The 25,997-nt window shown below is 37.2% G+C and overlaps 2 protein-coding genes and 1 non-coding gene across 4 annotated transcripts; all 3 read right to left on the minus strand.

The window, feature by feature from the left end:
- Positions 1 to 971: 971 nt before the first annotated feature.
- On the minus strand, positions 972 to 19,442 carry LOC122295435 (glucose-6-phosphate isomerase, cytosolic). 2 transcript variants are annotated; one of them, XM_043104452.1, is made up of 25 exons: positions 19,298 to 19,430; positions 18,835 to 18,971; positions 18,477 to 18,554; positions 18,299 to 18,375; positions 18,055 to 18,136; positions 17,930 to 17,977; positions 17,289 to 17,444; positions 17,116 to 17,212; positions 16,170 to 16,212; positions 15,151 to 15,218; positions 14,938 to 15,022; positions 14,706 to 14,754; positions 14,260 to 14,332; positions 14,124 to 14,184; positions 13,418 to 13,484; positions 13,082 to 13,138; positions 12,915 to 12,968; positions 12,699 to 12,827; positions 10,871 to 10,934; positions 10,676 to 10,749; positions 9,700 to 9,753; positions 9,556 to 9,624; positions 8,704 to 8,793; positions 8,413 to 8,520; positions 972 to 1,387 (listed from the first exon to the last, which is right to left on the minus strand). In XM_043104452.1, exons 3-25 carry the CDS (start codon positions 18,525 to 18,527, stop codon positions 1,334 to 1,336), a joined length of 1,710 nt encoding a protein of 569 aa, XP_042960386.1. In that variant the 5' UTR covers positions 18,528 to 18,554; positions 18,835 to 18,971; positions 19,298 to 19,430; the 3' UTR covers positions 972 to 1,333. The 2 variants fall into 2 exon arrangements, with proteins under 2 accessions (XP_042960386.1, XP_042960385.1); XM_043104451.1 differs by lacking the exon at positions 18,835 to 18,971 and having other exon boundaries at positions 19,298 to 19,442.
- A 102-nt stretch (positions 19,443 to 19,544) lies between these two features.
- On the minus strand, positions 19,545 to 19,616 carry TRNAE-UUC. The gene has a single exon. It is a non-coding gene; the product is annotated as a tRNA-Glu (tRNA).
- Positions 19,617 to 22,147: 2,531 nt separating this feature from the next.
- On the minus strand, positions 22,148 to 25,123 carry LOC122297460 (glucan endo-1,3-beta-D-glucosidase). The gene is made up of 4 exons (XM_043107518.1): positions 24,965 to 25,123; positions 23,389 to 24,377; positions 22,777 to 23,107; positions 22,148 to 22,460 (listed from the first exon to the last, which is right to left on the minus strand). The coding sequence occupies exons 1-4, from the start codon at positions 25,056 to 25,058 to the stop codon at positions 22,423 to 22,425; spliced, it is 1,452 nt and encodes a 483-aa protein (XP_042963452.1). The 5' UTR covers positions 25,059 to 25,123; the 3' UTR covers positions 22,148 to 22,422.
- Between the last annotated feature and the right edge of the window lie 874 nt (positions 25,124 to 25,997).

Consider the following 25,997-nt stretch of genomic DNA (forward strand, 5'->3'; position numbering starts at 1 on the left):
ATTATTATTATTATTATTATTATTTAAGTAAATTAATAAAAAAATTTATTTAAATTACTAAATTAAAATTAAATAAATTATTAATATAGGTTATGTAACTATTTCATTAAAAAAATATTTTATATGATTAATGATAATAAATTAGATGAAAATTATATCATTAACTTATATAATTATTATATAAAAACAATATATTAAATTATTAAAAATATTTTTAAAAAATATATAGGAATTGAGTCCATTAAATCTGGTCGAGTCCAAAATCTATAAATCCTAGGACCGGATCGAATAGTCTCGGTTCACAATTTATTAGACCAAGACCGACCAACCTAAAGTTCAATCTGGTCCAAACCAGACCAAATGGTTTGGTCTTGTCTGAACCACCCATACTCAAAATTATAAAATTCATATTCAAAATAACTTCATTTAAAAAACTCATTGCACAGCAACCCCTGGTGGTTGCCCCTGCCACCGTGGCCACCATCATCGGCACAATCTGGGCCACCCTGGCGGCTATAGGGCTGACCCCAAGACTAGCCACCCTTTGGTAGCAGTCACCCGGGGGGTGCTTGCATTTCAAGTTTGTTTTGTTTTGTTTTTGTTTTTTTTTTAGAGATTAAAAATATAAATAAAATTTTCGTATTATTTATTATTTCATCCTCAGAATTTCTCTAAAACATTCTTATATTTAAACATATTTTGTAATGGGTCCCACAACTTTTTTAAAACACCATAAAACCATCATCTTAAAAAAAGTTTTTACACCATTCACACACTCATATTTATGAAACTGTCTTGACATCCCAGCAAAGTCTAGATTTCCTAACCCACAAACAAATGACACAAATGTGCAAATTAACAAAGGCGCCCTGCCCACAATTGACTATATCAGATAATCTGTGAGGAATTACTTCAGCAGTATCCAGGATCAGCTCATTGGCAAAAAAAAAAAAAAACAAAACACCCAATGCTTTTGCAGTAAAATTTACAAATACTCATCACTGAAACTCGGTTTCCAAAATACTGAGATTCAAATGTAGGATTTATTGAGACCTTTATGGCCATCCCATCTTTCCAGTAGTCTCATCTTTATAACCAAAAAGTAGATGACACACATATTTATTGAACTTATTGAAGAGACCACACAAAGCAGTTTATATTGAACAACATTGGCAAAATCACGTGTGAAGGTACCGATTATTAGGTTGATATCAAGAGCTCATCTGACTCGAGATTGAAAAGAAGTTAAATGATGTCATACAACAGCTGACACACGAGGTTGATGCCATGAGTTCTCCCAACTTGAAAGCCCAGAAGTTCTCAGCAAAAGCAATTATATCTTTGGCAGAAGGGTAGTAGGAGGATTAGCAGGGACATCTGCACTGGCCTGCAAAAGTAGAATATGACTTTAGTTACAGTGCCAAATTATACAACACAAACTATCTAAAAATTGTCACACTAGCACAACTCCCAGGTATGCCAACACCACTCTATAAACACCTCATTTTAGAAAATAGGTAAGCTGAAAGTGGAACTTTTTTTAGGGAAAGAATGACTCCTGTTATTTGCCATTATTGTACTACTAAGTGTCCCGAGAAGATGACTCTCTCCAACCAGAACTCATTTTTTGAGTTTGGTTTTAAAGTTTCTCCTCTCTTGAGATTCAGAGAACAATCCACAATGAAACTTGAGTTCCTCACGACTCTTTGAGCACAGGATATTATCTATAAAGACTATCACAAACTAATAAATGAATTCCTGGAACACCCTATTTAACAAACCTACGAATGCAACTGGAACATTAGATTAACTGAAGTGTAAGATTCAAAACATATCGCCTTGAAAGTTTTCTGTACGTCTTCTGCCTTAATCTTCAAGTGGTGATAACTTGAGCTAAAATCAATCTTAGAGAATAATTGAGCTTCCTGTAGCTGGTCAAATAATTTGTTGATACAAGGTAGAGGGAAGTTGACCTCATTCAACTCTTCGAACTAGATACATAGCCGCATCGACCCATTGTTCTTCACAAATGTGATTAGTAGCACTAGGTTGAACAAAATATTTTCTTCTTAAGTTCTCACAATTCAACTGACATCATTCAACCAAACTCTTGTTGCAGATTGTTCTTCTTAGATGTCCACTGCCTCTTAGCTTTGGTGGTCAGCTTAAAGCCAGCGTACTGCACCCTCCACTAATCAGTGCAGATCAAGATCTTCATAAGCTCCTCAATTTGCATCAACCAGTACTATACCTCCAATGTGTTCGGTTGCCCCTCAATATCGGGCAGGTGTTAACATTGAACAAATTGAAGCTACAGTCTCTTTCAATACCTCTGGCTACAATGTCAGTGAGAATTTAATCTCGTGTTGACATTGTAGATGCATTCTCATTATGAGAAATTGGAGACATATCGAAGACAACATTCTTCCTAGTTGTCAGAGTTATATATAAAACAAATCAAACCTAGAACATTATTCCGTTGGACGCAAACTTAAACATCAAACAAATGAGCTTCCTATACTGATCGGAATAAGTGTTTCACCTTAATCCATCATAGAATGATCATGCACGCATTGTATGACTAGTGTTAGAATATATTGTCTATAATGTGTTTGTATAGGGGTATATGTGTCTCTTGGTTTTAGGGTATATATATATGCTTGTGTGTACACTGTGGATATAAGAAAGTGAGTAATATTTTTCTCCCCACTTTTCTCTCCATTTTCGTTTACATGGTATCAGAGCCGATTCTCACGAATCCGAGCTCTGTGTGGGTTGAGAATATTTTTCAAGTGTAGCTCGTGTGGTGTTTGTGCTCGCCGGAGTGTTTCCGTGTGCTTTCCGTGTGGTTTTTGTGGTTGCCGGCGCCGTGTGGTGGTTGAAGTGTTTTCCGGCCAGTTTCCGGCATCATCTCGGGTACTGGACACTAGGGGTGAGCTCGCCGGCCGATTCTGTTGTCTCCAAGCTTGGTTGCCGTCGTCTCCAGCCGCCGGAAGAGGTTGCCGTCCGTCGATCCAGCTTCGTTTGGTTGCAGGTAAACTCGTATTCTAGTTCTGGAGTAGGAATACTCCTGAACCTGTATAGGGTTTTATTCCAGGTTGGAATAAAACGTGTTTGGTAACACGGATAGATTAAACCTATCCTCGGTTAGGATAGGCTTATCCGGCGCAGCCCAAACAAGCCAGACCCGACCCGAGGCCAACCCGGACCCGATCCGAGTCCGACCCGATCCGAGACAGTGCATACCGGCCTCGAACCGGATCCGATCCGAAACAGGCCGATTTCGGCCGATACAGAGCCGAAACAGGCCGATACCGGCCGAAACAGAGCCGATTTCGGCCGATACAGTCCGATTCCGGCGACTTTCAGACCGATACAGTCCGGTTCCGAACCGGTACAATGCTTTTTTGACCGGTTCAGACTTATTTCACTCAATACAGGCTCGGGATTTGGGTTTTTAATCTGGATTTCTACGTTTCCAGATTGTTTTTTCCAGTTTTGGTCCACGTTTCATGATTTTTATGTGAAATCTTTGTTTCTAAATGGACTGTTGTGATATATTGGTATATTTCCCATGGCAAATAAATTTGAGTCGATGTCACTTGCACCAAATATCAGTATGCCTATGACTTCAGTGAAGTTAAATGGAAAGAATTACATGCTGTGGTCGAGATCCGTTGAAATGTTTTTGAAAGGCAAGGGTCTTCGCCGTACTCATCTGATTGATCCTATTCCTGCTTCGACTAGTCCTACATTTGCTCAATGGGAGCAGGAAGATGCTCAAATATTATCTCTGATGTTGACTAGTATTGAACCTAGTATCTGCTCGAGTTTAATACATTTTGACACTGCTCAAGAGGTGTGGGGGCATCTTAAACAGATGTATTCAGGTGCTGGAAACATAACTCGTATTTATCAGTTGTGTAAACAATTCTTCGTGTTGGAACAGAATGCTTTGGGCCTGGAAGAATATTATTCTCAAGTGATGGGCATATGTGAAGAACTCAAAGTGTATCAACCCGTCACTTCTGATGTTCCAAGTATGCTGAAACAACGAGAAGATTTTAATATTGTTCGCTTCCTGGTTGGCTTAAAACCGGAATATGAGTCAGTGCGGTCTCAGATTTTGGCAAGTCCACAGCTTCCGTCATTTCCTGATGTATTCTCTCGACTTCAACGAGTTACATTATCTTCTGATCAGAGTAACGAGAGATCTGCTTTAACTGCTTCCTATGTTGCTCCTGCTGGACGTGGAGGTCAGAGTGGAAGAGGTGCACGTGGGGGAAGAGATAATCGCACTCGAGGTCGTGAATTTCGTAAGTGCACCCATTGTGGTCGCACTAATCACTCAGTGGATTATTGTTGGGATCTACATGGTAGACCATCTGGGTCTGCTAATCGGAATCTGCATGGTAGACCATCTGGGTCTGCTAATCAAGCCACTGTTCAAGATGATTCACAGCCAACGAGCTCCAACAGATCTTCAGATATGATCAGTATATCAAAGGAGGAGTATGAGCGGTTTTTGGGTCACACAGGGGCTTCATCTTCCACAGCTACTCTTACCCACTCAGGTATAGCATCTGCATGTCTTGTTTTACCCACTCAGGGTCCATGGATCATTGATTCAGGAGCTAACGAACATTTGACCAATTTGTCTTCTGTCCTGTCTAAATTAAATACTGTACCATCTGTAAAAAGTGTCACTCTTGCTAATGGTTCTCTGCTAAAGTTACAGGCATTGGATCCACTAAACTCACTGATTCCATATCCTTGTCATCTGTCCTACATGCTCCGAGTTTTCCTTTTAGTTTGTTGTCTATTAGTAGGATTACTCAAAGTTTACAATGTTCAGTGACCTTTTATCCCTCTTCATGTGTTTTTCAGGATCTCAAGACGGGGAACAAGATTGGTACGGGGCATGAAGCTGGTGGTCTGTATTATCTTGATGTTCAACAGTCACCCACTCGAGCTCTTACAACCCCCTCATCATCTGCTTTTGAATGGCACTGTCGCCTGGGTCATCCCTCACTTTCTCTTTTGAAGTGTCAAATTAAGAACTTGGGGAGTGTGTCCCCCTTTTCTTGTGAAGCGTGTCAACTTAGTAAACACCATCGTGTGTCTTTTGTTCCTCGTATTGATAAACGTGCATCGAGTCCTTTTGAATTGGTTCACTCTGATATATGGGGACCAATCAACATTGAATCAAACAAGTTTCAATATTTTGTTACATTTGTTGATGACTACTCTCGTGTGACATGGTTGTTTTTGATAAAGGCCAGATCTGAACTTCTTTCCATATTTCAAATGTTTTGGAAACAAATTAAAACTCAGTTTAATAAAAAAGTTCAGATTTTGCGTTCTGATAATGGTAGGGAATATCTATCCGGTGCCTTTGCTACTTACCTAAGTGACAAAGGAATTGTTCATCAAACATCATGTTCATATACACCCCAACAGAATGGGGTGGCAGAACGCAAAAATCGGCATTTGTTAGATGTAACCCGAGCACTATTGCTACATATGCATGTTCCTAAACGGTTTTGGAGTGATGGTGTTCTTACTGCTTGTCATCTTATTAATCGTATGCCTTCATCTATTCTTAATGGTTCATCTCCCTTCTCCGTCTTGTTTCCGTCATCTTCACCTTTTTCTCTTCCACCAAAAATCTTTGGATGTGTTTGCTTTGTTCATAACCTTGGTTCAGGCTTTGATAAACTTGACCCCCGTTCTACCAAGTGTCTCTTTGTTGGTTATTCTCGGACTCAAAAAGGATATCGCTGCTATAGTCCTACTCTTAGACGCTATTTCACAAGTGCTGATGTTACCTTCTTTGAGTCCATACCTTCTTTGAGTCCATACCTTCTTTGAGTCCATACATCTTCAAGTGTTGAGTGTGACCCTCTACCATTACCTACCCTTACATTATCTCCCTCACAATCTCCCTCACAACCGCAGGTTTACTCACGTCGCTCGCGGCCGCCGGCTCCCATGCCTCAACCAGTCGTGCCTCCATCTTCAGATCTTGAGTTGCCTCAACCAATCGTGCCTCCATCTTCAGATCTTGAGTTGCCCCAACCAGTCGTACCTCCATCTTCAGATCTTGAGTTACCCAGTACTTCAGACTCTCTACCTATTGCTCTTCGCAAAGGTAGTCGTTCTTGTGTTATTCAACATCCTATTAGTCAATTTGTCTCATATCATGCCTTATCTCCTTCATTCTCATGTTTTACATCTCAAGTTTCAAAACTCTCTATTCCTAAGACACTTCAGGATGCATTATCTGATCCGGGATGGAGGACAGCTATGGAAAGTGAAATGGATGCTCTTCATCATAATGGCACATGGGATCTTGTTCCACTACTACCTAGTAAACAACCTGTTGGCTGTAAATGGGTATACACTATCAAATTTCATCCTAATGGTTCTGTGGAACGTCTGAAAGCCCGCCTGGTTGCAAAGGGCTATACTCAAACCTATGGCATTGACTACGAAGAGACATTCTCTCCAGTTGCCAAAATCTCTTCTGTCCGAGTGCTAATCTCTCTTGCTGCTAATTTAGACTGGCCCTTATTTCAGCTGGATGTAAAAAATGCATTCCTCCATGGCGACTTGCATGAGGAAGTTTATATGGAGCAACCACCTGGGTTTGTTGCTCAGGGGGAGTATCGAGGTACTGTATGCAGGTTGAAAAAGGCATTATACGGCTTGAAACAATCTCCTCGAGCATGGTTTGGAAGGTTCTCTGATGCTGTATTGAACTTTGGTCTTCACAGATGCCAAACAGACCACTCGGTATTTCACTTGCATAGTGATGCAGGTCACATTTTGTTGGTTGTATACGTGGATGATATTGTAATCACTGGGAGTGACTCTGCTGGAATTATTAGACTAAAGCAATTTTTACATGATCAGTTTCAGACGAAAGACTTGGGCAAACTTAGGTATTTCCTTGGAATTGAAGTCAGTAGATCTAAAGAGGGCATCAACCTATCTCAGAGGAAATATGTACTCGATCTGTTAGAAGAAACCGGCATGTTGGGTGCACGACCTATTGACACCCCTATGGATCCCAATCGTAAATTCTTGAAAGAAGAAGGGGAGCTGTTTAGAGATCCAGGTATGTATCAAAGACTTGTTGGGAAATTGAACTATCTTACCATCACTAGACCAGACATCTCTTATGCAGTGAGTGTACTGAGTCAGTTTTTACAAACGCCTAGGATCTCACATTGGGATGCTGTGGTTCATATTCTTCGTTATCTCAAGCGAGCACCTGGTCTTGGAATATTATATCGACCAAATGGACATCTTAGAGTTGAAGCATTTTCAGATGCTGATTGGGCAGGATCTCCTTCAGATAGAAGATCTACTACTGGATATTGTACCTTTGTAGGAGGTAACTTGGTTACATGGAAGAGTAAGAAACAAACAGTAGTAGCTCGTTCTAGTGCGGAAGCGGAATACAGGGCAATGGCACATACTACTAGTGAGCTGACATGGTTACAACACTTTCTTCAAGAGATTGGGTTTCCAGCTCCTATCCCTCTCCAGCTATTTTGTGATAATCAAGCTGCACTGCATATTGCCTCTAACCCGGTATTTCATGAGAGGACTAAACATATAGAGATTGATTGTCACTTCATTCGAGATAAGATACTAAGTGGTGACATTGCTACGCCTTTTGTGAAGTCCGCAGATCAACTCGCAGATGTGTTTACTAAATCTTTGTGTTGGAGTCGTTTAAAACCTATTTGTTTCAAACTGGGTTTATATGATGTATATGCCCCAGTTTGAGGGGGAGTGTTAGAATATATTGTCTATAATGTGTTTGTATAGGGGTATATGTGTCTCTTGGTTTTAGGGTATATATATATGCTTGTGTGTACACTGTGGATATAAGAAAGTGAGTAATATTTTTCTCCCCACTTTTCTCTCCATTTTCGTTTACAACTAGAAAGTCAGTGTGATGTACAGCAATAAATAACCTTTGTACTAATACCGTTTGCGCTTGCACTCTAAAAGAACTAATTAAAAAGTTATAATTGGAGTTCCTTGAAATCATTTATACAAGTCAGTTTCACCTTGTAAAAAATCAATGTGGGACTTGATACTGTGCAGATTCCATCATAATTTACCCAATCAATGGGAAACATAACCACCTGGGGTGTTACAATTATTATGGTTCTAACAAACATTTTCCTGCCTCAAACATGATCCTAAATCATTATGCTTTCAAATTAAAACTCATTTTGAGAACAATATTCAGCTAACTTTGTGGTCATATAATAATAAAAGCAGTATCACTCATCTACCAGAATTGTTAAATTGACTTTCTATTTTCTCAATCCATTATTTTGTCTCTCTTTTCTCTTTGTTCCCTTTTCCCAACACGATGATGATAAGCCATACCTCTAGATATCTCGATAACAGTGTTGTAGTGCTAAAATTGAAGCCCTCCACTGGTTCTCCCTTTGAACGAGATGCATTAATTTGCTTTCTCACTTGAGTAGCCAGTGACTGCATTCATGAATATGACCCACGTATCTTAAGGAATATGAAAAAAATTGGTGAACTGTAAATTGCAAAAAGAGCTGACAACAGTAAAGGTCACATCAGAACAGAGGATAAATAGTCTATCATAAAACAGCCAACCTGTGAGGTGGAGAAAAAACATGATGAGATTGATTTGGTCACACATACCTTCCCTAACTCAACTCCCCATTGGTCAAAAGAATTGATACCCCATATGAAACCTTCTACAGCAATTCTGTGCTCATAGATGGCCAACAACTTGAAACACAAGCAAGGAGTTGTGGTGTCAATCAAAAGAAGCAGTTTTCATATACATGCAAAAAAATTTCACATCACCATTTATTCTCTCAGAACTTAATAATGCCAATAAACCACATTCATACTGCATTTACCACTGGAGAACAATAAACACACATGCTGTCAGATGTGGCATAATCTTCAACTAAATACCGTGTAGAACAATGAACCCTTGACTAAAATAATGGAGAACTAGAATAATGGAGTGTAAGCAGTGTACTCATGAGAAATTCATTTTGCAACGGTAGGGGGCTAATATTAGCATTTTTGGAGTGCAATGCCCAGATATCAGGGGCTATTTTAGGCTGTGATTTCAATACATGAAATAGTCTACAAAGGCACAACATAACATCAATACATGAAAGATTTGCGTAGCAGGAATCTAATTTTCTTAAGTTTGTTCCTCAGTTACAATGAGCAAGATCAAAGAAAACAGTTACTATTCTTGGTATGAAAACTGCTGCATATCCACAATAGTCAACTAAATCTAAGTTACTTCATTCATCCTGAAAATTGCCATTTCTAATGATTCAACCTTTATATATATATATATAAGAATGTAATGGTTCAACCATTTAAAGTGCAAAACATCTCATTTGACCATCTAGCTTCATTGTGGGACATTCTAGCAGAGAGAAGAAATTACAAAAGCTGAAAATCATTAAGGAATTTGAACAATCAGGCATGAACGAGAAACTGAAGAAACAGCAAGGAGTCTCAAACCTGTCCAATATTATAAGCATTTAATGATGGGAGCAGAAGGCTGAAAGAAGGCCGATTTCCAGAAAAAGTCTGAAACGTGAAGCAACAGTGAGTATCAGGTCAACTGCAAATCAAATATTAATATAGAAGCTGGAAGAAACTCACTTTATGAGGAATAAGATGTGGTGGAACATTCTCTTTATGCAACTGCTCTTCGGTCTACATGGAAATGCAGTTTGATTAGAAACTCGGATACGAAATAGAATTTTTGTCTTCTTTAAGCTGGTTGGCAAATGGGATGGAAAATGATAGTTGATAATATAAGAAAACACATATTTTCTCTGGAGTACATATTTTCTCTGGAGTACTTTTTATTACTTTTTTTTTTTTTATACATACTTATTTTATAAATTAAAAGAACATCAGTGTTTTATTTGTAAATTAAGAAGGGAAAATTTGGTCAATAAGGTCCTGTGCTTTGCCTTGTTCAAGATTCGACCCTGGTGCTTTTTTTAAACCCCGTGTTATGAAAAATTTTGGATCAGGCCCTTCCATTAGAAATTCTGTCCACCCTCATTGGTGAAAAACAAGTGGCGGTCTTACCATAGCCTCCCACATGGATAATTATTATTTTTTTGTTGCAAAAAATGAAATTAAAATAGTTTACTCTTAAAAAAAACTAAAAACAAAAAAAAGGCTGGGAGATGAGGGCCCCCCCCCCCCCCCCCCCCAAAACAAAAAAACCCAACCAAAAAAAAACCTGGACCGCTAGGTGGAGTCTGGCCACTAAATTATGCCATAGCTCTGGCCTCCCGTGTTGGCCAGATTCAGCCACTCCCATGCTGCAGCTCAATCCACCACCTGCATGTGGGTGGTTGAATATGGCCGCTATGGGGTGACTGAAGCCGGCCACCCCCTGGTGGCCTAAGCTCAGCCACCACGGGGTTGGCCTGGCAGAAAGGGGAGACCTCCCCCCTAACCTTCTCTTTTTTTCGAAAGGGCCTAATCCAAAATTATTCATAGCACAGGGCTCTTAAAAGAAAGCAGAAGGAGCGAATCTCAATTTGGGCAGAGCACAAGGGGTTACTAACCAAATTTTCCTTAAAGGAACATCCATAATAGGAGAAAGCATAAAACCTACCTTTCCATATGCAAGGGCGTCTGGCTGTGCAAAAAAGTTAGACATGAGCTCATCATGGTTACTCACCGGCTCACCTGAAAATAAAATGAATGCAATATTATATACTGCAGCACTTTAAGTCAAAGCATAGGAATATAACCTTCAAACAGGCCATCACTGATGATAATATGCTTCAACAAGATTGGTGTTAGATACCTTTCAGGTAGACAGGTTGCTGACTCCTCACAACACCAATAAAATCACAAGGAATAACACGTCCCTGAATGTCCAAAGAATAAACGTTTGACAAATTTATAGATTACAATACAGTTATTCCAATTAAAGTTCGGTGATGCATGACACAAGATATCAAAAACACATTCCTTCATAGATGAAAAAAGTTTAATTCTTATGACACATTTCAAGTGCGAATTCAGAACATTTATGAAAACAAGGGTGGGCTTAGGCTCATCAAGACACTACTCACATTTAGGCTTCCATGACAGAGGCTATCTAACACAGAATTCAACAATGTCAGTGGAGGACAATTGCTTAATGTTACAATCACAGGCACTTCTGACATGTTCCAACTCCTTATAATTTATGGAAAAATAATATGATGACCCAGCTTCAACTCTTTAAAAACAAGACCTGTGTACCCTAAAGTTGAAAAAGTTTGCTCCCCCATATTTACATCTATTTTTCTGTATGAGTTAACCAGTCATATTTATTATCAATTTGTGCATATTGGAGGCATGTTTGCCATCACATCTAGTACTCCACAGTTGAGCCAAGAATCAAAACCAAGTCATGATAAAAAATCTCCATCACAAATCACCCCCCCCCCCCCCCCCCCAACCCAAAAAAAAACAAAAAAACCCCAAGGGATCATCCGTTATTGGGTTAGTAAGCACAGAGGATAGCTCAAAGTCCATAAATGATTACATTTGAATTGAATTTGACTTAGTCTATGTCTGACACATCCAAATGTCAGGCCAACAGAAGGAAAAGACCATTGAGAACTACATAAGACTTAGTTGTAGAGTAGCAATTAGATATAGGTCAACAAGCAAATATAACATCTTGTTGCCGGAAAAATCAACACCCGCATGCGCTCTAGTGATAGTGAAAACCTTTTCAATAAGGCAATCTAAAGCATAGAGGGGTGCAACCCAAGTACACAGGAAGTATATAAAACAACTAGCCAACTAGAGGAGAGAGAAAAGAACACAATTCCATGAAATTCTGAAAACAGAAGCTAATAATCCAAATATAAAACAAATTAAATATAATGGCTCTGAATTCAAACATCATCTTGTCACAAACTTCAAAGGTTTGAACGATAAATTGTTGCCAAATACTCTGCATCAAACAGAAGGGAACCATCCTCCAAACATCCAAAATAGCTATGAAAACCAAATGGACTTCACCAACAAACTAACAAATACACCAACTCTGGGGCATGACCCACTCAATCCCAAAGGTAAAGAATATTGACACCCATAAATCCCTAGCCACCTCACACTGAAGCATAAGGCGACCAATTCTTCCATGCTTTGCTTACCCATACAGCACCAGCCCATTCCTACAACATATCTCTTTCTCAAGTGCACATAAAAAAAAGCACTATCAAGCATTCATAATTAGTGAATGCTATTATGAATGCAGTCTCAGAAAGTAGCAATTCTGTTATATGCTTTAAAGCTTTGGTTCTCTCCTGGATATTAAGTGCACTTATTACAACTAAGGCATCAGAATTTCCGTGCTTATGGTAGTTATCACAATCAATTGGTTAAAACTCAAAAGCAAATTACATGCCAAGCATACAATCATTTTTTTTATGGTAAGTACAAAGCATACAATCATACACATGATTTCATGTGAAAAGACGGTAGTCTACAATGCATTTAACATACCAGCATGCTATTAAGGAACTAAGAAAAAAGGTTAGAAAGACTTGTAGTAAATGACAACAGAAGTTTTAATAAGCATTTATACAATCAATATCAGTTTACTATCAATATGTAAAAGACACATAGATTACCTGGTGAATTAGTTGGTAAAAGCTATGCTGACCATTTGTTCCTGGTTCACCAAAGTCAATTTCACCAGCCTCAAAAGGAAGTGGCACACCATCAATTGATACACCTTTGCCATTGCTTTCCATGCTAACCTGAATTGCTTATATTAGGAAGGTATAAGGATATTAAAAAGGCAGATCCCAGAAATAAAAGCAAGCAGACTGCTGTAGTGCACATGCCTGTTGAATATGTGGGGCCAACTTCTCCAAGGCTTGGGAATAAGGTAAAATGGCCTGGAGGAATACCGAAAGTCTCCAAGTGTTATTGATAGATATGTAAGGAGAAACATAAGAAAAAGTTTAACACAAGGAAATTGACAAGTCTTGAGCAGATGGTGAGTGCTTACTCTTGCAGGATATCCAAAAAACGAAACATTCCATACACTCAACAAACCTAGAAGCACCTGCAGCACTGACACAATGTTATTAAACATTTCATTAATTATCTACTAGTGCAACATTGGAAGGTCACCAGAATAAGCTTCCCCTGCCTGGTGGAGGCCAAAAAAAAAAAAAAAAACTTAATGGATGACAACCATTGTGAGTACTGGCTGATTCTGACACTGAAGCCTAGCCAGTTTCATAATTACTAAGATGTTAACTCATCATTATTCTATCCTATATACAGTTGGTGAAACAAAATTACAACTCTATTAAAACTTTGCAATAAGTAGGGCACTTACAGGTATATTTTTCTCAAAGGGTGCTGAGTAGAAATGCTGATCAATACTTGAGGCTCCCTTTAAGAACCTTCAATTGAAAAAAAAAAATGCAACATTTATTCAACACCAAAATCATTTAAAATTTTAAAATAAAGCAATGCTACTTGTAACACCACAACATAACACCCACATAATAACATAGATGTGGCAGGCATGCATTACCCATAAAAATTTTGAAATTCTAAAATCAAACAATAACATCCAATGCATGCCTGCCATATCAGTTCTGCTACATGGGTGTTATGCTGGCAGCGATACAAGTAGCATTACACCTTAAAACAATTTTCAGAGCAATATCTACCTTGAGTTTTGGATTATTTGGACATAAAACTTTACAGTTTTTAAAGTAAAGCAAGCAGCAAATCAAACAATTAAAAGCTAATAAACATAGATGTATTATGTGTAAAGTCTGTAGAAAGCACATTACATTCCTAAAAATACAAGAACAAAAAAGCACAATCTTAACTTATATGTATTCTTTCTGTAAAATATGAAGTTGCATACCTTTTACTCAATCAAAAGAACCTATTAAGGAGTACTAGCCAATCAGTAATACCCGGCGAACCATTATAAATCATATTAATCCATCTAAAAATTAAATAAGTACTGCCTAACTCAAGAGAAGAAATGCTTGCAAAAAAAGTTAAAACGATTATAAGCTACATACTTCTCGACAACTGAGAAACCATATTGGAGAGATAATGGCAACACTCCAACAGCACTGCAAACTGCAGCCAGGAATAAAATTTCCAATTAACCGCCAGATTACCATAAATTCCTCCGAGGAAAGGAAAATATCTTACCACTATAGCGGCCACCGACCCAGTCCCAGAATGCAAAAGCATTATTCGGATCAATGCCAAACTTCTCCACAAGCTGCATGAGAAAAAGAAAATGAGATTAACTAGAGTTAAACTGTTTCAGAGTTGATTAATGTTCTTATTATGATTTCCATTGAGTTTAAGGAACAAACAAGAAAAACTGTATTTTCTTTTCCTTCTCAATAATCATGAGAAAATCTGAAAAAATAAATCAAACTTTCCAGGGTAAATTTCTTTTCTAAGTGTTGAAGGGCAAGCACAAGCCATGCTCAATACATGTATGTGAATTTTTCACCATGTACCAACGTATTAATTTAACATACATATATAAATAGACATATATATTTGGCAACCCAAACGAATATATAAAGGTTGGGATGACACAGCTGCCGAATCAGTTAAGTGTAAGAGAGGAAAGGTTGTCATACCGTAAGGTTAGTACTAACAGCTACCATATGCTTTGCAACAGCAGAGGGCCTGAAAAAAAAAAAAAATCAATCATATGATAATCTCCAAGACATTCTTTAACATTTCTTTTGAATTATTCCCCATGTCTGCCTTCCTAGTTCACATCCATTATCAAATCTAGATAACTTCAGAATCCCAAAACAGCAATATTATACCATATCCTTGAAGTAACAGTCTTATTATGGAACTAACCCAAGAGCAGCTGAAATCCATTCCCTAAGAGTTCGGGCATTCAGCATAGTTTCAGCTGTCGTAAAAGTCTTTGAAACCACAACAACTGCAAATATCAGAAGAAACCTAATAGTGCTTTGGTACACAGAATGTAACTCGATGAGATTAAGTAGATCTCAGGTTTCTCTTAAACAGTATTAGTTAGAGAAACAAATAAACAAGATTTTTGTTTACCAAGTGTAGTTTCAGGATTTAATCCCGTGATATTTCTAGCAACATCAATAGGATCAACATTTGCAAGACTGCAGACAGATGAAAACAAAGGGTTAGATTGATAATAAAGAAAATAGTTCAACATTTAAATATGTAACTGTTCTAGGCAGAACTCATAATCACAGTGTGACATCAATAGCACAACACACATTCTGCCAACCATGAGAATAAGAATCAAGAAACACATGTTACAGCTCACTTCAGAGAAAGGTAAAAAACAAATCCTAATGTCCTACAATGTCCTTCTAAAATCTCTAGCACGAGCAGGGCCGGCCTAAGGTTAAGGCCACTCAGGCCATTGCCTAAGGCCCCACCCTATACAAGGCCCCCAAAAATAAAAGTGAGATGTTTTTTTAAGGAAAAAAAATATAAAAACCATTCAATTAAATAAAATTTAAAATAATTTTTTATATTTTATAACATGTGCAAGCCCCATGATACTAAATTTTATATTTAATAAAATGAATAATTTATATTTTTAAGCAGATTCTTCTAAGATCTTGCTAAATTGAGACAAACTTTTACAATGAGGTCTCATTTTAAGTTGTTGTATTAAATATAAATTCAAAAAACTTTTATTGAAAGATTTTAAATAAAGCCTCATTTTCTTCAGAATTTTGAAAAATATTCAATATAATGATTTACATTTTATTATATTATAATTAAAAATGACTCATTTTAATTTTTTCTTAGTCCTCAATTTATATTGGGCTGCCCCTAAGCCCGAGTGTGGATAAGCAAAAATTTCATTAATAGAAATGTAGGCAAAGCCCAAGTATACAAGATGTATACAAAAGAAAACACCTAATTAAGCATGTGGCTAAAGCAACATTCTAGGGCAACACTAGAAAAACTTTTTTTTGATAGGTAACACTAGAAAAACTAAAAGCTGAAAGTTACATATTTATATATAATTAAGGCCTCTAAAATAAGAATCATAAAAAAGTGTTAGGACATCATAGTGAAATATAAATACTCACAAATGCAGCTGGCGTCCCCTTGCTGATTCAATAGCCTCTGGTTCTGTAAGAGCATTAGCATCGAATTAGTCCAAAACTGGCCAAATTTGGCTAAAGATGGTTATTTTTGGACTTTGGCTAACTTATATAAATTACTCCCCACTTTGGATTAGCTTCTTTTTGTACTACACTCCTACAATACTAATTTTTATTTTGTTTCTGATTAATTTCTTCCAACGGGTGTTAAGGAGCAATCCCAAAACCAGAGTTCTTCAACCCTTTCATCGCCACTTCTTGCTCCAGGAAAATAAAAAATTGAAGAAGAATTCAAAAACCAAAGAAGCAGCAACTAACGGTTGGAGTTTATTTTGCTGGCAATGGAGGAGAAAAAAGAAAGAAGAAGGAGATGACAACAAAGATGGGAAGCTCCCCATCTATGTGGTGTGGGTGAAACAGAGAAGAAAAAAGAGAGGAGAAATTGAGAGACAATGCTAGAGGTGAAACGGAGGAGAACAAAAAAAGACTGGGCTCTGCATAAATGGAGGTGAAACTGCTAGTGAAAAAAGAAGAAGGAGATGAAGATGGGGTCTGCATGTATATGATGTGAAGAGAAGAAAAATAGAAGATTTTACCATTTGATAGAGAGAGAAAAAAATAATTAAAATATGTTAGCTAAGAGCAGTAGGCGTACATATATGTACAAGCACAGTAGCACCAATGCATCTTGCTTGTACTATGCCTACTCCAATGCTGAAAAAATTTGAGACAAATGAGGCAAATTTTGCCTTGCTAGAGCAGATAGTGATACCAATACTAGTGCTCTAAGATGCAACAAACCATGAACATGTTGACTGGGTTTATGTGGTTTAATAAGCTTCAAAGATTTCACATATAAAAGAATAAGATCTCCACAAAAAGATGAGTGCATAATGGTGGCACAGGATTACAAGGGAAAACAACTTCCAACCTGTTTGAAGGGCAGTATGTACAAATAGAGGACCCAAGAAGCTGCCACCAATACCAACGGCAATGACATCCTTCAGTGCTTTTCCTGTTGCTCCAACCTACCAAAGTTATCTTGTTACTCAACATTTCACACATTTAATGTTCAAAATAGTTTTTTAATAACAGCAAGATTACCCAAGAACCACTGCGGACCCTCTCAGAAAACTCCCGGATCTTGTCCAGAACTTTCCAGACCTCAGGAACCACATTCTTCCCATCACTCTGTATAACAGCATCCCTTGAAGCACGAAGGGCTACATGAAGTACTGGCCTATTCTCTGTGCTGTTTATCTGAAGGCACCACCAAAATGATGCAAAAAATGACATAAGGAGGGAGCATTTCTCAGTTCTACCATAGATAATAGAGAAGATATTGGACAGGCTTTCACAATGTACCACTAGATTACAGGTGAAAAAAGAAATGTTGGCCAACTTCCAGACCAGATATATCGTCATTTATTTTTCTAGTATACAACCCAATTTTCAAGCCCAGCAAGAAAATTGGAATGGCTTATTCAGTCAGGCCATTCCAGGAATCAAATGGGACAAGGTCATCTGGAATCCATATTATGCAAGGAGACATTGTTTTTACTACTTCGAATTAAGTGGGGAGCATTCGTTTTGAATTATAGCATCAAAATCCCAAATGACATTTAATGGTGTGAAATTAAGTTTAAGTTAGCAGGAAGCCTTGTCTTTACAGATGATGGAGGTTCAAACAACAGGTTACGTAAATTGCCAAGTCCCTGTGAACCAAGGAAAAATTTTCAACTTACACGCTCCCCAGTGTACATACGGTTAATCTTTTCTTTGAGATGTGCAGCCTGCATTCACACAATGGTAAAGATAATTAAAAGGCTATATTTCAATATCACAGAAAGTATACAGTGTAAATACGCACATCTGCCAACTTGAAGAGCTTATCTATGGTTTCAAGAGTGGCACGCTGCCGTGAGTAGTCCAACAGCACCCCATCAAACTCTCTATAGACAATGTGCAGGGAAAAGAGTTAGTGATAGCATTATAATTAACTTTATTATTAATCTATTATTCAATATTCATCCGAATTCTCCATGTTTCACACTTTTCTCGAAAAACTAAAGTGTGATTGACTATAGCATATAAAGTCCAATGGAGAATCATACACTGTCATTGACTTGCATCGGTCAACATCACCCATCAAATCACGTAAATGGGTCTTCTTTATCTCCTCAACATGGCCCTACATAATCAAACATTTCCACGCGATACACAGATTTTATAGATACATTCAAATACACTTCGCCTTAAAAAAAAAATTGTATGTAGTATCATGCCAGTTACCTTCAAGTCCTTCCACGCGTTGGTGTCGGAGATTAGAGTGGGTGAAGCCATTGGAAATTATTATCAAACAACCAAATCCTGTTCCAAACATTGCAAAATTAAGTTCTTTGCTGACGCATTGGAAAGGAAAAGAAATACGTCTTTCCAATTGATTGGAGATAAATTGGATTGCCGGCAAAAAAATCGAGGAAAAATGCTAAAATTCCATTGATGCTGCTTGTGGGGAGAGAGTTATCATTTTTTTGTTTTTTGAGGGAGAGAGTTATCTACACCCTGAAACCCTGTAAGTCATCCTTTATAGGTAGATCAAGATACAATACTCTCTGAATATTGGGTTTCTGAGAGAACGGAAGCTCACTTGTGACTCTACTCTAAGTGGTAGCTCTTAAGTGACATAGTGTTCGGAGGGCAGAAAATAGGCGTCATAAGTTTGAAAATCCTTCCTTTTCATCCGGTTTCTCAGCAGCCAAACAAAGCATACTTCAAATTGACAGACTAACAAAAGCAGCGCCAAAAAAACCATAAACAAATCCACCATTATTATTAATCAGTAAAACAACATTGCAGGTAATGAAAACAAGTTCAAATTGGATAACTTCGACCAAAATTCAAAAAATCCGCGAACAAGAAGATGGGTGGCGACGAATCAGAACGATCGAAGTGGTGAACCAATTTCGATGGTGGAGAAAAATAAAAGCGATGGCCATGAATCCAATTAAAACAACCACAACCAAAGGTAGAAAAAGGATCGAAAATCAGTGGGTGCAGGGGTGTGGGTGTGGGTGTGGGTGTTTATGAGGGAGGTATAGTTGAGAGCGTACCTGAGATTGACGTTGATAGTGAGAAGAGATCAAGAGATGGGGATCGGATTGGGTCAGTGGATTTTATACATTTAATGCCAATAGGAAGCTGCACCCTCGGAATTAGGGAGAAACTAGCGAAGCTTCCTTCCACACGTGTGGCGAGATCCGATGATGTTTGATTTTGTGTTGTGTCTGATTAAACGTCGTCGTTCCTTGGGCATAAGGCAGTGCAGGAACCCCCAAGACAAAAAAGAAGGAAAAAATCTTCCGTTGCCGGGAATCGAACCCGGGTCTCCTGGGTGAAAGCCAGATATCCTAACCGCTGGACGACAACGGATTTGTTTAATACCTTGCAAAATCTAAAAATATTTAAAGACATTCAATTCTTGTTCTCACAGACTTTTTAGACGCAGATATGAGATACAAAATTATTAAATTCTTCAATTTTATATTTTCTTCTTTTCTATCGAATAATTACAAACTTCAAAATAAAACACAAAAATCAATACAATTTTTATAAATATAAAAATAAAAATAATATTAAAAGATTATATTCAATGACAATGCTAAACCCACAGACGGTGTAGCCTAAGAGAAGTCACCGAGAAGACAATTTGGCATTTTTTGTTCTATTTTATACATTTTTTTAGTCCTCTTAAACATTTTTTAAAAAAATCACAACATTATTAAAAAAATATTTAATTAATCATTAAGTAAAAAAAAAAAAAATTGGGACCCATTATCAGGATGCTTTGTCGGGATACAAAGTATTTTCTTATAAAAAAATTCTATTAATTATCTCCACACATTATATATATTTTTATTTTTACTTTTTTCCTTACAAAATGTGTGATGTATAGGTAATGAGCAGAAGAATTTAACTAGTTTAAGAAAAATAAATTTAGTGTGTGGTGTGTAAAAATGATAAGTAGCGGAACTCTTTTCCTATATTCAAACAAGTTTTTTACTTTATAATATTTTTATTCAATTTTTTCTATCTTATTTTTTAAAATTCAATAAAATATCTTAATTCCAATTTCGTATCACTACCCCTCCTCTCATTCTCTTCCTCTTCTCATCAAAAGTTGCATCCCAATTTAATTTATAGCATCCTAACTCAGGTTTTACCCACCTCACCACACCATTAGAAGCCTGTGACCCAAAGATTTGATTAATACTTACACTTTGTGCATGTTGAAAGCTTTCAAGTTCATTTTTTGCCCTAAGCCATAGTTGAGTAGGGCTATCACACACTCATTTAAAAACGTGCTTGTTTCTCCTTAGCCATATACGTCTGAAAACACAAGAGATAAGATCCAGGGTTGGTTGTTCATATTGCATGATCAAACCTTTCTAGATGAAACAAAAATCAATCTTCATACGTTTAAATTTCTGTAAAGGGCTATGGCTATCTGCCCATATATCTTGAGCAGCCACACATCCTCACAACGCATGAGAATTTATTTCTGCATCTTGAAAACAAATGGGACAGCAATCATCCTTTATCAGGTGCCTCTTAAAAAGATTCATCTTTATAAGAAAGCCTCACTAACAACTTTCCACATAAACACTTTGACATTATTAGAAAGTTTTAGCTGCCAAATCTATAACGTGAAAGGGGATTTAATAGCATCTGCTAGTTGGTCAAGGGTTTATGTGTAGAATCCTCTTATTGTCGAAATTCTAGCTTTGGAGAGAGCAACTGATTTTAGCAATGAGATAAGCTTACATAGGTCATTTTTTAAGGTGTTGCACTCCAATTGGTCAGGGATATCCAGAATTCAAATGCAAGTTGGGCATGGTATAGGCATAAAGTTGAAGATTTGAAGAAGTTCTTTGCACTTGGAACTAATTGTTGCATGAAATTACAAATTCAGCCCTAGAGATGGGAATGTGAGTTACAATTCTTGTATTTTTTTAACTTTAATAGTCTTTACAATTATCCATTAAATATGTCACATCGGTAAGAATAATTGTGAGTTACATAAAAATTTGATAATCAAGTTCTTGTTATAAAAACATAAATAAATGTATTCCTAATTTAAAAAATAATAACTTAATTTTTTAAAAATTCTTACATATGGCAGCTTATGATTCTATTAGGGAATAATTTTTTCAATTTTTTCTGATTTTGCTTGGGGAAGTAAAATTGCTAGATCAATCATGGTTAAACGACGTCGTAGACTTATAGAAAGTGAAAATTAATTTTTTTTGGTAGTGGACTTTAAGGGCGAGGAAAATAATGGTCAATTAATTTTAGAAATGAATATTTGAAAAAGATAACTGTTACATACATAAAGAAATTATATATAAAAAAATTTATAGACTGATATAATTTCATAAGATCCATTAGATTTACTTTTTAATAAAAATAATTTTACAATTTGATATACCACATCGAGTCATATCAATTTATGAATTTACTTTTATGTCTAAAGTATTTCTCTATGGAAAACTATCTTTATTTCACTTATAACTAGGAAGAACAATAATTCTTGACAATATTTAAATGTATTATAATTACTAATTTTAAATTGAAAGATTAAGGTACTGTTTAGATAATGAGTTGAGATTAGATAAAAGATAAAAATTAAAAGTTAAATAAAATATTATTATAATATTATTTTTTAATATTATTATTGTTTAGAAATTTAAAATAGTTGAATTGTTTATTATACTTTGTGTAGCAATTTAGAAATATTGTAATGATGAGATTTGAATTGTTTATCAATAAAAGATGATTTTTTTTTTTTTTTCTTCCTTCCCCAATTGATAAAAAGGCAAAAGGATGTATAATTACGTTCTCAAAAGCATCTTAAAGGGAAAATGAAAGTGAGAAGGAGAGACGAAGGCAATGAAAGCAACAAGTTACAAAGAAAATTCAAAAGCATTACAATTACAAAGAAGATTCAAGGAAATACACCTCTTGCAATCAACCATCTTTACAACACCAAAACATTACAGACCACTCTGCCGCAAACACACACACACACACACACATATATACATGCTATAAATAAATATAAAGGAGTCAGAATTTAGGATTTCTAGGAACAGCATGATGCCTTTGTCAGCAAGCAAAAGAAAATAGAACGAAGTCCCACTTTTATTGTTTTCTTCTTAGCAAATATGAAGTCTTCTTCTCAAGTACTGCCACCAGGGTAAACGCAGTTGTTATAGCCTGCAGCAAAATGAAAGAGACTTGTTGAAAATAACAGACTTGTAGAGAAATGGAAATCTCCTACTAAAGATGGAAAATTCTTCTAAAGCAATCAATAGCTATAATAATGCACAAAACAAAAATTACAAAGTTTTAACATTAATCATGGGAGCAATGTTAGGGAAGTTCCAGATTGAACAATAGAAAAATTCAAGATAGGAAAGCGTTGAATCCCCACCTAATATGTCTTGATTTAAGCTTGGAATGGTTATTGGTTGTGTTGTAATGACATTGACATGGGGAAAACAACAAAAGAGTGTTGTTTTAGAGAACTTACTGGGATTTTTTGATGAAAGGGTGGCTGTTTGTGAGAAGTCACAGTTCCATGGATTCCGACCAGCAGTTTGATAAACGAGATTCATGGCATAAGCAGCATGGCTAGCCAGTGTATTAGGCTCAAAACAAGCCCCGCCTGGTTGGATTGGACTACAGTCAATACCGTGTCCACAAGCATAATCCAAATTTGCCTGCAATTGGGCATCTGAGACTCCTACCTTTGGCACACACCACACTGCTTTCTTCGACCCCGGTGAAGGATTAGCCGGAGTCGGCGTAGGATTGACCGGAGTCGGTGCTGGATTGACTGGAGTTTTTGGCATAGACGAATCCTTCAAGCAAAAGAATTTGTGTCAGTAAAGCTTATCAAACCAAATAACCAACTACTACTACATATCAAACAGCAAAAGTATAGATGAGGATTTTGTAGCTGATGCTTAACCACTGATAATTCCTAAAAACAAAACTATGGCTTATAAAACGATTAACAACAAACATATTGTGATACTAGATATCTGCTACAAAAAAAATGATGTTGGAAAAAGCATATTTTTGGCAGAACATTGAGGATTCATTAACTTGAATTGCATTGAAAAAGGCATTGCAGCCTCACCTGTCTGGTCTTGGAGAGACCAACATCATAGGTCATGGTCAAATCAGTCTTGTAAAGTCCGAATGCTCGCTCAGAGCCAGCTCCAGGCTTTAAATCCTCATCGTATAGTGCAAAAAGATATGTATCCACCGATTTGCCCGGCATCAATGGCGTCCCCACCATCGACCTCAGGTGAGCAATCAAATTACCGTTATAAGCCTTGGCATTCTCAACACTTGCGCCCACCTCATTGGGATCTCCTTTGTACGGCCATCCGGTCTCGGCTACCATAATCTCGACGTTCTTGAAGCCCATAGAGTTCAACGCAGAGCGAACGGCGTCCAGTTGAGCATCGAACATGTTCATGTAATTGATCTTCGTGTTCGGGTCGAATCGCCCTCCGTTTGGCTGGAAAAGACAGAACGCCAGAGTCTCCGGCCTCGGGTCTCCCCGATAGGCGAAGTAAGGGTACGGATTGATCGTAAACGGCGAACCAGTCGCGTTTAAGAATCCCAACAGACCTTTCATCAAGTCACTGGTGCTCGGGTCGAAACTTCCGGTGGACGGAGGCTCAGACTGCTGGAGCACCGCCATGGCGTGGACTGTCGACACTTTAATCTTCCCTCCCAGTGAAGCATCATTGAGCGCGTTTTGAATGTTCTGTATAGCCGGTAGAAGCTGATCCATTAAGCTCCGCTCGCCGAAAGTCAAGACCTCGTTACCAACGGTGATGAGGATTATCTTGCTCGCAGGGTAAAAGGGAATCACGTTTGAGTTGATCCAGCTTTTGGCGAAATTAGGGTCAGATGCTAGGGCAGGAATGTCACCGTTGGAGGCACCGATTACGATTCCGATTCCGGTATTTCCCAGGGCTTTGATGATGGCCGGGTCGGATCCGTAAAGTCGGACTTTCTGGATTGATGTGGATTGGAGAAGCTTCGCGGTGGCTGCAGGTGGTGGGAGGTTGTCGGCGACTTGCCCATAATTCACGCCAATGAACGATTGGGAGTCTACAAAAATTAGATTTTACACCGTTACAAAAAATTGAAAGGAAATTTAAAACTCGAATACTGAAACTGGCTGAGTAATGGGAATAAGTCTACTTAACACTTTACACACACACACACTCTCTCTCTCTCTCTCTCTCTCTCTCTCTGTGACTCTATTTTCCTTTGATTTCTTGGCTACCAAACGGGGAAATACTTTTTTATTGGCGGGAAGCCGTTACGTTCAAAAGAATTAACCATAAGACGAGGGTCAACTGGTGTCCGTTTTGTCCTCTCAGCACGAAGACCAGATGGGAACAAAGAAAAAGCAAGCATTTACGTAAAGACATACGAAATATGATATCCTCAAACAGAACCAAAAAAAAAAAAATTTGAAAAGAACTGAACAGCCCACACAAGCTTGTGAGAAAATTCAATTTCTGAGGAACGAGAGGACCAAACCGACAACCTTTTTTTTAACAAAAAAAGCCATGCATGCCTTCTCCGAGAAGGAAATTCAGAGAGGCAGAGATCCAAACACACACAAACAAACAAACAAAAGCACAAATATATAGCGCTCATGTAAACTGGAAAACGAATTACAAACTTACGAGCGACATGGACAGCAAGAAAGAGGGTGAGAAAGACGAAAGGCGAGGCATAAGGAAGAACCGCCATAGGAGAAGAGAGCTCTCTGTTTCGCATGTTACGGAGCAGAGCTGTCGGGTAGCTAGAAGTGGGGATGTTTAGAAGCAAAGGCCTCTCTTTTTATTAAAAAAAAAGGGAGAAATTCCACAAGCAGAAAAGGAAAAAGGCCAGTGGGTGTTACTTCTGTGCTAAGTAAAAAGAGTTTCTATTATTGTCGTAGAATATTATGTTTTTGTTTAATATAAGGAACACGCACAAGTGTTGGCAAGCTTTGAGAAGGTTTGGTATCATTCATGCACAAGCAAGCTTTACATTAACCATAAGCAAAGCTTTCAGGCATTCAAATTCTTAGCTGGCCACTTTACTAGTCCCTATCTTACCGTCATTGTCATTCCATATCTTTAAGACTAATGTTAGTTCAGTCTAGTCTCCACGTGGATGATAGATGATCTAGTTAATTTGTAAATAATAATATTTTATGAGTTCTATATGTTTGAATGTATGAAATATATTGAAATAGATTTAACTTTTAACATAAAATTGAAAAAGTAGTTAGTCATCAATGATTGATTTGAGATGGATTAAGATAATCTTGACATTCAAACATAGCCTTAGTGTTTGCAAATCTCGCTTAATTTTTTAAAAAAAATGAGGTCCATTATTAATAAATAATTTTTTTACGCGAGTATCAAATTTACCTATTTTTTAAAAAATGAGTATGCGAAACTTACATACTATAAGACTGCAAATATCATTTATCATATTATAAACATACTTTTTTCAATTACAAATCGATAAATTATAGGACTAAAATCATTAAGTTTGTTTTTTATTGATTTTATTTTTTGAATTATAATATTTGTTTTAGAATTTTTTCAAGGACTTTTCTCCGGTCGCATTGTATTTAATAATTTTATAATCTAATTTATCCATGAAAAAATGCATAATCATCATTATACTTGCAAAATATGACTACCAATTTGTTGTCTTTAGTAT

The sequence above is a fragment of the Carya illinoinensis genome, chromosome 15 (genome assembly GCF_018687715.1).
Source record: "Carya illinoinensis cultivar Pawnee chromosome 15, C.illinoinensisPawnee_v1, whole genome shotgun sequence".
In the NCBI taxonomy this organism is placed as follows: Eukaryota; Viridiplantae; Streptophyta; class Magnoliopsida; order Fagales; family Juglandaceae; genus Carya; species Carya illinoinensis.